This window comes from Echinops telfairi, unplaced genomic scaffold (genome assembly GCF_000313985.2).
Source record: "Echinops telfairi isolate 266 unplaced genomic scaffold, ASM31398v2 ScPeMD7_655;HRSCAF=1070, whole genome shotgun sequence".
In the NCBI taxonomy this organism is placed as follows: domain Eukaryota; kingdom Metazoa; phylum Chordata; class Mammalia; order Afrosoricida; family Tenrecidae; genus Echinops; species Echinops telfairi.
Genome location: NW_022104553.1, coordinates 4,220,260 through 4,231,817, shown reverse-complemented (window position 1 = coordinate 4,231,817; position 11,558 = coordinate 4,220,260). Strand labels below are relative to the sequence as shown.

The window sequence follows — 11,558 nt, the reverse complement described above, 5'->3', positions numbered from 1 at the left end:
ATACTTCATGATGGCCATTTGGAAATGAATCTTACTTAATACAGATATTCTAAGTATTTTAACTATGGTGTTGGTGAAAAATACTGAAAGTACCATGGACTGCTAAAAGAAAAGGCAAATCTGTCTTTGAAGATGTACAGCCATAATGCTCTTTAGAGGTAAGAACAGTGAGATGCCTCCTCATGTACTTTGGACATGTTATCTGGAGAGACCAGTTCCTGGGAGGGACGTTGTGCTTGGTAAACTGGAGGAGCAGCAAAAAGGAGGAAGGCCGTCGATGACACAAGTGGCTGAAATAATGGGCTCAAATCTAAGAACAATTGTAAGGGTCACTTTGGGTCAGAACCAATTGATGGCACTAAACAACCACACCCAAATACCCAGGTGTGAGCAGACTCATTCATTCTGTTTCGTGAAGCTATGTTTGTTTATCAATCCCTTGCTGAAAAGACCTCTCTAGCAATAAATCTCAACCATTAGATGAGATCTGAACTCAGCAGGAAGCTGACCGTCACCATTATTTCTATGTACTAGATGAAAAGATGCAGCAGGAACAATAGAAAGTGGGAAAAGAACAGAAAGGGGAACAATAAAAAACAAAAAGTGTAAAACATAGGCCAAAAAGTCATACCGATGAAACCTAAGTGCCTGTCAGGGAAGTGCAAGTATTTGAAAATCAGTGAAGCACCACCTGAGCCGTTCTTTCTACTAAAATAATATCTCTCCATTTTTCAAAAATGCTTCAGAATAAATGAATTATTTTTACCTTATTAATTTGCTAGATATTGAATTAGTTATTTCCCTAATTAGTTCTTTCCAAACCAAATTTTTGGTAAAATTCCCCGTTTCAAAAATCATCATTATTATTAGGTGTAGTTGAACTTCTAATTTTTCTCTTCCAGGATCTAGTGTGATAGATATGTATCCTTTGACTCGAATGGTACAAGATACAAAACAGATTCCTCATACCCATGAACGAGAAATCAATGTGATGCTTTACAACAAAACTTTTCACCAAGTACTCACTATCTGCTCAGAATCTGTAATTAAGGTAAGTACTTCTTGGCTATTCAGAAAGAAAAGTCAAAGAAAATAGAATGTTTCATTCTTACATGAATTAAGTCGATCCAATAGCACATTGGATGTGATTTGCATATTAGAATTTTACTTATAACCCATATTTTTAAAATATGTGCCAATTCTGACTCATGGCAAGCCCATGTACATCACAGTACAACAGTGCTCCAAAAGATTTTCAATGGCTGATTTTTTTAGATCAATCTCCAGGCCTCTCTTTTCAGGTGCCTTTCGGTGGATGTGAACTGCCAACCTTTCAGTTAACAACCAAGTGCTGGAACAGTTTATACCCCCCAGGGTCTCCATAACTCTGGTTAGGTACTGAATGGGTGCCAAGTACTTTCAATGGAACAGTTTATACCCCCCAGGGTCTCCATAACTCTGGTTAGGTACTGAATGAGTGCCAAGTACTTTCAATCCATTAATTCATTCAATCTTCACATCTCTCGGTAGACAGTATAAAGTGTCTCATTTTATAAATGAGGAAACTAAAATTCAGAGAGATCAAGCCACGGGGGCTGTGATACAATCCAGGTCCATTTAGCAGGGATCCTCAAACTTTTTAATCAGGGCCAGTTCACTTTCTTCAGATCCATTGGAGGGCCAGACTATAGTTTAAAAAAAAACTGTGAACAAATTCCTATGCACACTACACATATCTTATTTTGAAGTAAAAAGCAAAAGGGGGCAAAAACACCCGGAGGAATGGATAAGTGTCCTCGGCGGGCCGTATGTGGCCCACGGGCCGTAGTTTGAGGACCCCTGGTTGTCTTTACCCTTCCAATTGCATTTTTCTAACCTTGTCATCACTGTCTTTCCTGGATGCTTTGCTAACTGCACCTGTAATCATGACTACTGATGGCATCTGGTAACGATAGCTTGAGGCGTTTGCTTCAAGTACTTATCCTTTTAGTGCATTCAGTTCTCGAAGGAAGACATGTAGGGTGGTACAGAGCAATCCTCTTGAGCCCTTTCAAATGCTCTCACTCTTTTACCTTCAGTGCTTACCGGCTACTGATTTTCTCAGGCCCAAATCTCCTGAATTGGGATAATTAGCACCTCTTTTTGGTAGTGTCTACAAAGAGAAGTTTTTAAAAACTGTACTATCCCAGACAATATTGCCCTCTTAAGGGGAATATGTCTTCCTAAAAAAACTTTTTGAAAGAATATACAAAAAAAATATTTTTTAAAAGAATGTAAATTTCCATTTCTGATTGGTGGAAAGGGGTTGTACTTCAGTCAGAAGATGAATGACCCCTGGGCCCATTCATGCAGTGCCTCAAATTCCGCTCTCTCCTTTAAAGATCCTATTTGTGTGTAGGGTGCACAATGGTGCAGAGTATGGGATTTAGAGCCAGCCTGACTTTGTTCAAGCTCTACTACATCCCAGCCATGTGGCCCTTCATGATGTGGTCCATCAGCTATATTCCATTCACCTCTCCATCTTTCACTCCAGCTACACTAGTTTTCTTTCAATTCCCTGAATGAACAAGACACTTTCTGACCTCTTGGCCTTTGCATATGCTTCCCCACCTCTCCCAGACACCTCCAGTCCAACTATTCTCCTTCTGTGTTGCCAGTTCATCAGCTTTCTTATTTACCACAGTCTAAGAACACGGTGGCTCTACGAAGAAAAAGATTCCAATGGAAAGATTACAAGAATAAAGCCTCTCCTCCCCCGCCCCCCCCCCAAGAACCATGATGAGTCTTAACGTATTTCTGGATTTTCTAATTACACAGATGATCTCCTTCAAAATCATGTTCTCGGTCTATAAACTGTGGGGTGCATGTCCCTAATTAGAACACTCCTTGAATAGGTCACAAACTCAAAGAAAACTGTTGCTGTTGAGCAGACCAATGCACGGTGATTCCGTAAGGCAGCGGTTCTCAACCTGTGGGGCGCGACCCCTTTGTGAGTAGAACAACCCTTTCACAGGATTCCTAACAGTGGCAACATTACAGTTATGAAGTAGCAATGAAAATAATTTGATGCTTGGGGGGGTCACCAAAACATGAGGAACTGTATTAATGGGTCACGGCATTAGGAAAGTTGAGAATCACTGGCCTCGGGCAAGGTAGAACTGCTCCCATCCGTTTTTCCAAGGTTGGAATCTTTACAGAAGCAGACTGCCACATCATTTTCAGAAAAGCAGCTAATAGGCTTAGGTTAGCGGCTATGCTTACCCACTGCACCACCAGGCTCATTGGAGGTCAGGGAGGTCTATTTTCCCTAGGAGATTCTCTCAAATTCCACACTGTTAACCACAGATTTCTATCATATTGCTAACCGTGCTTCATTCCATTAGCAACCGAATACATTTTTTCTTAGCCAGAGGCTGGCAGGGTTAGAGTCGCTGCTGATCTCAAACATGCACGTATCCAGGATAGCAAAACTATTAGACATGATCTCTCTTGGAACTTTTTTTGATCAAACCAACATTCAGGGGCAGACTATGGGGAAAGATATATGAGATGTGCTTAATACCAATGTTAAGGCAGTTTGGAATGTTGCCATTTTGCTATGAATTGAAGGATAAATGTGTTGCTTGATTTTCTGTTGCTTGGGCTCTTTCTTACAGGTGTGGGAACTAGAGACTGGTCTGCAAATATACCATATTTTAGACCCTCATGGCTTCAGTGTTGAACTGACTGCAGCAGCTGTCAATGAAAGTGGACTTATCTTTGCTACTGGAGCATACAATGGTCAGAATAACACCCAGAGTATTATTTATTTACACAAGTGCCCAGAGAATTTGTGCTAGGAATTATTTAGTGCTTTGGGTCAGAAAGAGCATGAATCTGTCTGGAATATACCAGTGAGAGTAGGGTGCCTAACTTCAGTAATCCTCATTCTTGTCAAATGAACACTCAGGTCCCTTGATTGATTTAAGAAATAAGTCAATGTCTTACACTAAATTTTTATAACTAATTTATAACTAAAGTCTTTCATACATACAAGTACTACCTTATGTAATCTTTGATAGAATTTATCTGTATTGCACTACCATCAGCTAAGGTTATTTAATAAGGGTATCTAAACTAGTAGACATTAGATTCCATGGTATTTTGACAGTGGTATTTTAACTGGCAGTGAACAGTTTGAGGCTACACAAAATATGTAGCAAACTTTGTTGTATATAACACATGAAACTATTTATTTGGCTAAGCTCCTTGAGGGATGAAATAACATGCTTGCTTGTTCACAGGACAATTGATGGAGCAATTGAACATTCTAATGTGAAAGTCTGATTTTTACAAGTGTGAGCAGAAAACACAACATAAAATAACATTATAAATGCTAAGTTGATGAGTGGAAATGCTTTTCATGTAGAACAATTCTTAAGAAAACCATCTTTATAAATATATAAAATTGGTTATAGAATGAGTAATATACACAATCATTACCAAATATAATCATTAAGCAATTTATACATATTACTGTAGCAGTATTTTCATGTAAGTAGAGATATGTAACCTTGCTAGTTCTTGAATCTAAAATTATTATAAATGTTGAGTTTGTTTTCCTGTTACATATGTTAAGTGAATAAAATCCTGAGTGTAGAACACCGCAGAAAAGAGCAATTTTGCCCACAAGCAACTGATCCTTTCTTATTCTCACCCTGCCCATAAATCTGACTACCAAAATTCCTAAGCAATCAAAAACACATTTCCACTGAGTCAATGATGACTCATAGATACACTACAGGACAGAGTAAACCTATTTGTCAGGGCTTCCAAGAGTATATCTTTACAGGGGCTAAAAGCCTCATGTTTCTCCCACAAAATGGAGTTTTGACCCATTGTGCCACCAAACTGGTCCATAAGACTGTGGTCCAGATAACCAAAGAATGATTGAGATGCTGATCACTTATTTTCATTGCTTGCATGACTGCCTTCACACAAGATCATAAATTCCTTGAGAGCATGAACTATGCTGTTCGTCATTTCTAAAGCTAAGGCATGACTATGAAAGTCCTGTGTTAAATGCCAATTCTCTACACTGAGTAATAACCTAGAAACACATTCAACAATTACATTGATTACCATCCCTTATGACTCCTTCGTCATTGCTATCAAGTTGATTCCTATAAGACAGAGTAGAACTGTCTTTGGGGGGTTTCCAAGAAACTAACTCTTTATAGGAGTAGAAAGCCCCATCTCTCCAGTGAAGTGGTTGATGGTTTCCAACTGCTGACCTTGCAGTTAGCAGCCTGACTTGTAACCCACTATGTCACCAGGGCTCCAGTGACCCCTTCATCACATTCCCCTAAATTTATTGACGTAAAGGGTTCTATAGAAGTAGAACGCCTCATCTTTCTCACATGAAGTGACTGGTGGTTTTGAACTCCTGACCTTATGGTTAGCAGCCCAAAGCCTAACCCACAGTCCCCTAAATCAATTGAACTAAGTCTCTGGGTTTTCCAAATCGTTAAAGTATTTGACTACTAATAAGAAAGTTAAAGGTTTCAGTCTACTGAGAGGTACCTCAAAATAAATTTCCAGAAATTTGCTTCTTAAATATCATCAATTAGGAAATGCCTAGCACTCCGTTCTGCTCTGGCACACATAGGGTCACCACGAGTGAAAACTGACTAACCAATATGGTTAGTTTATTTTTTAATTAATAACTTATATTTGCAAAAATAAGAAGTAACTCAAAACTTATTTTAAAAAGGCCTCTCCTATGTAACCAATGAAATATTTTCAAGCTCAATAGTCCCTTACCTGCTAGAATTCCTTCAAGCTTTTTATTACCTGATAAGAATTATAAAGTCTTTAAAAATGTCCATAACCTGGAAAATGTGACAACTTATTATTATGTCTGATATGTCCATATTGGTAGTCTTGAGGAAACTGTAAACTATCAGGGAAAATAAAAGCAGTGTAGATCTACTTCTGAGGTACAACTCAATAGGAGAATCTGAGGATTTCAAAGAAAATAGTCACACATTTGAAAATATTGCCTGATTCTGTTTATCTGCCAGTGACAAAAAAAAGGCATATAGAAATATATTTTGTGCTTAGTAAGGCTAGGAAGACTCACCTTCTATCTATGTAGAAATGGAATTTAAGATACTTATTGGCAGGACGCTTTCAATTGGATCGATTCCAAGTTTTGTACAAAGCATTTTTATCCACACAGTTTTTTCTCTCTGCGCTCAGGAACAGTGAAAGTCTGGGACTTTGGTAGTGGGCAAGAGCTGAGAGCTCTGCCGGAAGGAAAAGACTGGAAGGAAGAAGAACACTGGCTCCATGACCTGATTTTCCTGAAATCTCAAGAAAAACACCAGTATTTGATCCTTGCCTTGGAGCGCAATGGGAAGATCAAAATTATCCAGGTTTACAATATATAAGTTTACAATATATATATAAGTAAGCCCCACTTGCTTGTCAGCTGAAAAAAAGTATATACCCATCAATTTTCCTGTGATGCTCCTAATTAACCTTGTCAACTTCCAGCAAAACCTAAAAATGAATATTGGCCCAACCATGGCCTCCTACCCATTAACCTTTACTGAAACCTCTAACCTAGGCATCCGAATAGCTTGATTAACAAACAGCTGCCACTTCTGACACTGTTTATGCCCTGTTTTCAGAATAATTCAAGGGCAGGACTGGTCCCCAGTAGGCCTTGTGAATGAGAGCAATGATTCCTTTCTTTTTTCAATATAGTTGATACCTTTTTTTTTTTCTTTCCCTGTCACTTATAAGCCACTATGCCTTCAGGAATGTCACATTTTTAGTTAGCACTACTTTGAAGTTAAACATGCAATCTACTCAGGACTGGTTGGTGAGGATTGAGGTTGGCTAATTATTTTTCTTGTGACTTTACTAGCTCCCAGGAACGCTAATGCATTATTCATATTTATAACAATAGACCACTTATCCTGCCCACAGACAAGATTGTCTCCTCATTGCCTAGAGCTCAAGGACTCATTGCTTTTAATATTTCCTTTCTAAAAGCTAAGGAAACTTCTTGAATTCAGTAGGAACCTGTGATTTGTTTATTACAAGAAAATCCCCCTTTATTTAGATCACAGCCTGGAGAATAATTACATAATACTGAAAACCATAACTTAGCCAAATTGACACATAACATTAGCCATTATAAAAGCCAAGATTTCAGGGCTTTAACAGTTCAAACATAACAATGTACAGGCTATAGTAAGGGATAGACCATCAGAACAATGCTCATGGTCCAAATAATTAATTAGAAGGTGACACTTGTTACACATTTTATAAACTTGACCTCAGAGCATAAACACCAGTCACCTCAAGATACAAAAAGAAACAGATAGATGTCATGTGCCAAAACAAAAGTCTTTTAAATGACATATTCACACGAGAGGTTCTTTTGGAAAGAATGTAATACCAAGAAGAGCTGTCACGGATTCTACATAGACTAGTCTAGAATATAGAAAAGGAGAGAAAACTCTCCAAATCATTTTATGAAGCAAGACTAATCTATAATTTGTGAAGCAAAAAAATCAGGCAAAGACACCACAAGGATTAGAGATCAATATTCCTCAGGAACACAGACACAAAAATTCTCAACAAAATCCTGGCCAATAGAATCTAACAATTGATTAAAAAATAATACTCCATGATCATGTGGAATTCACAACAGGTAGACAGGGTTAGTTCAATTTATAAAAGCAATCTGTGTAATCCGTCCCAGAAATAAAACAAAATTTAAGGACCATATGATCAAATCAGTAAATGCAGAAAAGCCATTCAGCAGTATCCAACACCCATTCCTAATAAAAACACCCAATTGGAATAGAAAGGAATTTCCTTGACACAATAGAGGCCACATACCAAACACCAAGAGTCAGCACTTCATGCAATGGGGTAAAACTGAAAACATTTCTCCTGTGGACAGGAACCAGATAAGGATGCCCCTAATTATCACTCTTTGTCAATATCATGCCAGAAGTCTTGACCAGAATCATGAGACAACAGAAAGAAATCAAGGGAATACAATTGGGCAAAGAAGAAGTGAAACTATTTTCAGATGATAAGATTTTATCCTAACTCCAAAATTTGGTAAAAGGATTGTTGGAAATGATTAAAAGTTTCAGTAATGTGAAAGGACCCAAGATCCATAAGCAGAAATCAAATTCCTGTATACCAGCAAAGAGAACATTAACGAGCACAATACCACTTACAGTAGCCACACAAAAGATGAAATATTTAAGGATAAGCCTAATCAAAGAGATAAAAGACCTATAGAAGGAAAACTACAGATTACTATTACAAGAACCCAGGAGATCAACACAAATGGAAGACTATCCAATGTTCTTGGACAGAATGTCTTAATGCCGTGAAAATGTCAATAAGATGAAACACTATACAAGTCTAATGCAATTCTGATGCAAATTCCAACTTCATTCTTTAAAGAAATGGAAAACTAATGACCAAGAAGTTCATATCGAGAGGGAAAATATCCAGGGTAGGCAAAGAACAAAGTAGGAAGCCTCACACTAGTCAACCTCAAAACCTACTGCACGGCCACTGTAGTCAAAACAGTTTGGCACTGGAACAAGGATAGATACACAGACCAATAGAACAGAATATAAAGCCCAGAAATAAGTCCATCCATCTATACGTAACTGATTGTCAACAAAGGGCCAAAAAATATTAAGTGGGAGAAAAATAGTCTCTTCAACAAATGGTGCTGGAAAAGTTGGATCTCTATCTGCCAAAGAATGAAAATTCCATGATTGTTAAATCTATAGAGACAGTAACTAGAATAATAGTTTTGGGGGTTATGACAAGGCAGGGTGGGGGAGACAGACTAATACCATGAGTACAATTGTTCTAAAGAATGTTCTAAATGAAGAAAATGTTCTAAAATTGATTGTGGCGGTGATTGCACAACTCTTTTGAATAGATTTAAACCACTGAATTGTATGATTACATTGACTATATATCAATAAAATTTTATTAAAATGAAAAAATTAAGGGATATCTAAAATATTCTTAAGATAATGGAATTTTTCTCTTAAATTTGTGTGTCCACTCATGTACCTTTTCTCAAGATCTTATTCAACTATTTCAAGTGGTAGCACATGATCAAAAATCAATAGTAGTACAGTGAACCCTCGTTTATCGCGGTTAATCGGTTCTAGACCCTACCGTGATAAATGAAATTCCGCGAAGTAGGATTCCTTATTTGTAAATCAAATATTTTCGTAGTTAGAGCATAGAGGACATGAAAAAACACCCGTTAGTCACCATTACACTCGTATTACCCAATTTATTAAACGAAAAAGGGAAAATACAGTAAAACATTTTGGACGTTACAATGATCATTTATTATTTATTATATTATTTATGGCATCTAGTTTACAGTATTACATATTTCACATACGGTATTATTATACATAGTTCTTACAAATACTGTAATCAATAGCCTATGAAATGACTTAAGGGATGTACTCTACAGGTGGGTCGCCGTCTTTTTCCTCTGAAGGAGCGGGTGTAGGCAGTGGGTGCTGTTACGCAAAAACCGCGATAGAGTGAAGCCGCGGAAGTCGAAGCGCGAAGTGGTGAGGGTTCACTGTATAGGAAGAAATACAAGCTGCACTGAAGGCATTAGCCAAAAACAATGCTCCAGGAATTGATTGAATGCCTATTGAAATGTTTCAACAAACTTATGAAGCACTGGAATCGCTTACTTGTCTAGGCCAGGAAATTTGAAACACTGCTACTTGACCAACTGACTGAAAGAGATATCTATTTGTACCCATTCCAAAGAAAAATGACCTAAGAGAATGCAGAAATTATAGAACATATCGTTAATATCATTTGCAAGTAAAATTTTGCTGATGATAACCCAAAAACGGTTGCAGCAGCACATTGACAGGGAGCTGCCAGAAATTCAGGCTGGATTCAGAAGAGGACATGTAACAAGGGATCTCATTGCTGATGTCAGATTGATTTTGCAGAAAGCAAAGAATACCACAAAGATTTTTACTTGTTTTTTTACTATGGCAAGATAATAGGCTGTATGGATTATTATAACAAACTATGAATAACCTTGAGAAAGATGAGAATTCGAAAACATTTTTTTGTGCTCATGTGAAACCTGTGCAGGAATCACGAGGCAGTTGTGCAAACAGAACAAGGGGAGACTGCATGGTTTAAAATCAAGAGAGGTGTGAGTTGGGGTTGTATCCTTTCACCACATTCATTCAATCTGTATGCTGAGCAAATAATCAGAGAATCTGGATTATATGAAAATGAATACAACAACAGGATCAGAGGAAGGTTTATTAAGAACTTGTGGTATACGGGTGACAACTTTGCTTGCTGAAAGTGAGGAGGGCTTGAAACACTTGACTGGGATCAAGGATTTCAGCCTTTGGGATGAATTTACAACTCAGTGAAAAGAAAACAAAAATCCTGACAACTGGGCCAATAGGTAACATCCTGATAAATGGAGAAAACAGTGAAGCTGTCAAGGATTCTGTCTTGCTTAGAACCACAATCAATGCTCATGGAAGCACCAATCAAGAGGTCCAACGACACAGTGCATTGGTTAAATCTGCTGCACAAGACCTCTTTAAAGTGTGAAAAAGCAAATAGATTACTTTGAGGACTAAAGTATGCCTGACCAAAACCAGGGTATATTTACTTGCTTTATATTTCATGTGAAAGTGTAACATTGAATAAGGAGAATAAAGAAGAATCGGTGCATTTGAATTACGCCACTGGGAAAGAATATCGAAAGTACCATAGACCAGAAAAGAACAAACTTGGCTGTCTTGGAAGATGCATGCCAGAATGCTCCTTAGAAGCAAGGATATAGATAAAGACTTTGTCTTACATACTTTGGACATATTATCAGGAGAGAGCAGCCCTCGAAAAAGACACCATGCACGGTAAACTAGAGGGACAGCAGAAAAGAGGAAAACTCTTTATAAGATGGATTGACACTGGCTACAACAATGGGCTCAAATATAATAAATGTGAGGATGCAGGACTGCACAATATTTCCTTCTGTTTTACATAGGTTCTCTGAGTCAGAACTGACTCCATGGCTCCTAACAACACCAACATTTCTCCAAATTAGATAGCATGCACACATAAAGGGTTTAGGATTTTACCATACTGTGGGAAACATAATCCAACCCATAACAATATATAAATATTTCATGAAAAAAAATCTTGAAGAACAAAAAAATCAACCAGGATACTACGTGGACACCTGCACCTTCCCCCAGAAGAATTTATTTCAGAGGACAGCACTGAAGCTGCAGCTCAGGGAGAGGGACATGCCTGACCAGAGCACACAGAAGCAAATGAAGGGGGAGGAAGAGAGAGTGGGACACATCCTGGCCCACTAAGCCTTGAGGATGATATTCCCACTCAGAGCAAACCAATCCACAGAGAAGAACATATGGCCGGCCCCATTATGAGACATGACATCCCTCACTGACCTATAGCCCTACAGGGGACAACACTGGAGACACAGT

At 38.1% G+C, this 11,558-nt stretch overlaps 1 protein-coding gene across 1 annotated transcript in view; it reads left to right on the top strand.

Moving 5' to 3' along the window:
* WDR64 (WD repeat domain 64) overlaps positions 1–11,558 on the top strand; it is a 253,246-nt gene that overhangs the window by 152,097 nt on the left and 89,591 nt on the right. The window contains exons 12-14 of the mRNA XM_030886170.1: positions 903–1,051; positions 3,657–3,780; positions 6,241–6,416. Coding sequence (XP_030742030.1) covers positions 903–1,051; positions 3,657–3,780; positions 6,241–6,416 — 449 coding nt within the window. The remainder of the gene's footprint in view (positions 1–902; positions 1,052–3,656; positions 3,781–6,240; positions 6,417–11,558) is intronic.